This window comes from Camellia sinensis, chromosome 15 (genome assembly GCF_055761805.1).
Source record: "Camellia sinensis isolate YWXY chromosome 15, ASM5576180v1, whole genome shotgun sequence".
Classification (NCBI taxonomy): Eukaryota; Viridiplantae; Streptophyta; class Magnoliopsida; order Ericales; family Theaceae; genus Camellia; species Camellia sinensis.
Genome location: NC_138975.1, coordinates 20106111 through 20108298, shown reverse-complemented (window position 1 = coordinate 20108298; position 2188 = coordinate 20106111). Strand labels below are relative to the sequence as shown.

Here is a 2188-nt window from a genome sequence, read left to right as displayed (position 1 = left end):
TCATTTGGAAAATGTGAGATCACTCATCTCTCTTGTAATTGCAGAAATGCAACTCGAGCTCCTAGTAATCCCGCCACTCTTCACCCCACCTTTGTCCCTAGGACTGATAGATTTTGATCGACTGCCTCTCCCATCCAACCTCACGCTCTTCTTCAAAATCTCTCTCATCGCCTCAGCTTGGTACAAAATTGGATAAGCCCTACCAAGCTTGTTAAACCTGACACAAGCACTCATATGAGCACTCAAAGCCTCCTCACTTTTCCCTCCATTCTTTCCCACCTCTTCCTTTACAGCTTCGGAGCAAAGCCCACATATCCACTTCCCTGAGAACTTGCTCCTCACCTTGTCTATGTACTCCGGTGTGCACTCCTCACACATGCCACAACACTCACATTTGGCATCTACAACCTCGGATATTGGTGGGAGTGTAACATCCATGTCTTCTTTGCAAAGTTGGAACGAAATGTCGGATTTTGATCGCTGAATGCCATCGGTGGAGAGCCTGGGAGGTTTGTTGGAGGGCATGTTGTTGGTCCTAGAGTACGAGGTGACAATGGCCTCTCCATGGGGTGCCATGAGCTTAAAAATGAGAAATTTGGAAATAATTTGAAAGAAAGTGTGTTGGAGAACTTGAAAGTGCTTTTGTTGCAAGAACTTGATGGTTGTAGAAGAACGTAAGATATGTGACCTAATTTATAGTGGTTCACGTCCTTGCTTTAGAAGACAATTAGGATAGTTTGTGGACCAAGGAAACTCTCATGTCGCTATTGTTAAGAGTGCATATGAATGGTCTTGAATCTCCTAGATTTTGCATGAAGATTTAAAAAGAAATGCAATACCTTTTTCTTTTCTTATTTATTTTATTTATTTATTATTTTTTTAGGGGGGTCTTGATTAATGCTAGTATGTCGGAATAACAACAATGTTGGGGGAAATAAGAATATTAATTACTAGGAATCCAATTAGTGCCAATGAAATTCATGTGAATATTGTTTAAATGTTTGGTTTTGTGAAGAATCCTTTACGGGAAAATGTTAAATATTTAAATATTGTGGACCCAATATTTTTTCTCAAAATTCGTATCATTCAAATTTGTAAATTGATATACAAATCTATTTTTTAGATTTAATTTTTAAACTTAGTGATGCGTTAATAAAATGATTGATTGATAATTAGAGAATAAATGTGAGAGAGAGAAAGTTGACTTAAATATTTTCATAGAGTGCTACATCATTAGATATAGAAAGTAGGTCTAATTTTTAAGTTTGAATAACAATACTCTTCAAATTTATTGCATACAAAAAAATTAATATGTGGATGAGATTAATTTTGGACCACTGGTCCTGTGCTACATCATTAGATATAGAAAGTAGGTCTAATTTTTAAGTTTGAATAACAATACTCTTCAAATTTATTGCATACAAAAAAATTAATATGTGGATGAGATTAATTTTGGACCACTGGTCCTGTTGTTTTTGAAACATCCAAATAATTAATCAAGTAACTGATTCCATGTCCAGAATATTCTCATAAAAAAAATTAGTATAGAGTATAGCACTAATACTATAATATAAAATATTTTATTTATTTATTTTATTTGAAAAAAAAAAAAAAACAGTTTTGAATATCTATACCAAAACCAAAAAAGGGGCATGAATATCATGTCTAGGAAGGATTAATCTTTACATGGAACTATATTGGAACACATAAATATGTATGGCAGGGAAGGAACAATACTATACTCACTATTAATTTGGTTAGTTGAATATCATTTTCAATTTCTTTTAAACAATTATTATATGTATGTGTTCAAGAATCAAGAACAAGTAGTGATTTCATGCAACTTGATTTTGCTTTCACGGATAGTCCAGTCTAACCATATAACTATCCTTTGGCTGACACACCTTCAATGGAAGAGATAAACATGCATGGAAGAGAGAGAGAGAGAGAGAGAGAGAGAGAGAGAGTCACGGAAATCTTGAAATAAAGATAAAAAGGTAGGGTTTAAGTGTGTTTTGGGGTCTAGGGTTCTCAATGATCATAAGTCTCAACTGTCCACCCATTTTCCTATTTTAGTTAGTTGCTTACTAGTAGCAAGTAAAGTGAGTGTTGCTTTTGGCCTTAGATCGATAGGTAGTTTTAGTGGGTTCTGTTCATTGTCATGTGACTAATCATAAAGCATTTTTAA

The 2188-nt window shown here is 34.4% G+C and overlaps 1 protein-coding gene across 1 annotated transcript; it reads right to left on the bottom strand.

Annotated features, from left to right (window-relative positions):
* On the bottom strand, positions 1 to 576 carry LOC114261969 (uncharacterized). Its single transcript, XM_028202296.2, has one exon. It carries the CDS (start codon positions 574 to 576, stop codon positions 1 to 3), a length of 576 nt encoding a protein of 191 aa, XP_028058097.1.
* Between the last annotated feature and the right edge of the window lie 1612 nt (positions 577 to 2188).

What these genes read in the sequence shown, in the direction of transcription:
- LOC114261969 (XM_028202296.2), bottom strand. Translation starts at nt 576, where the DNA reads ATGGCACCCCATGGAGAGGCCATTGTCACCTCGTACTCTAGGACCAAC.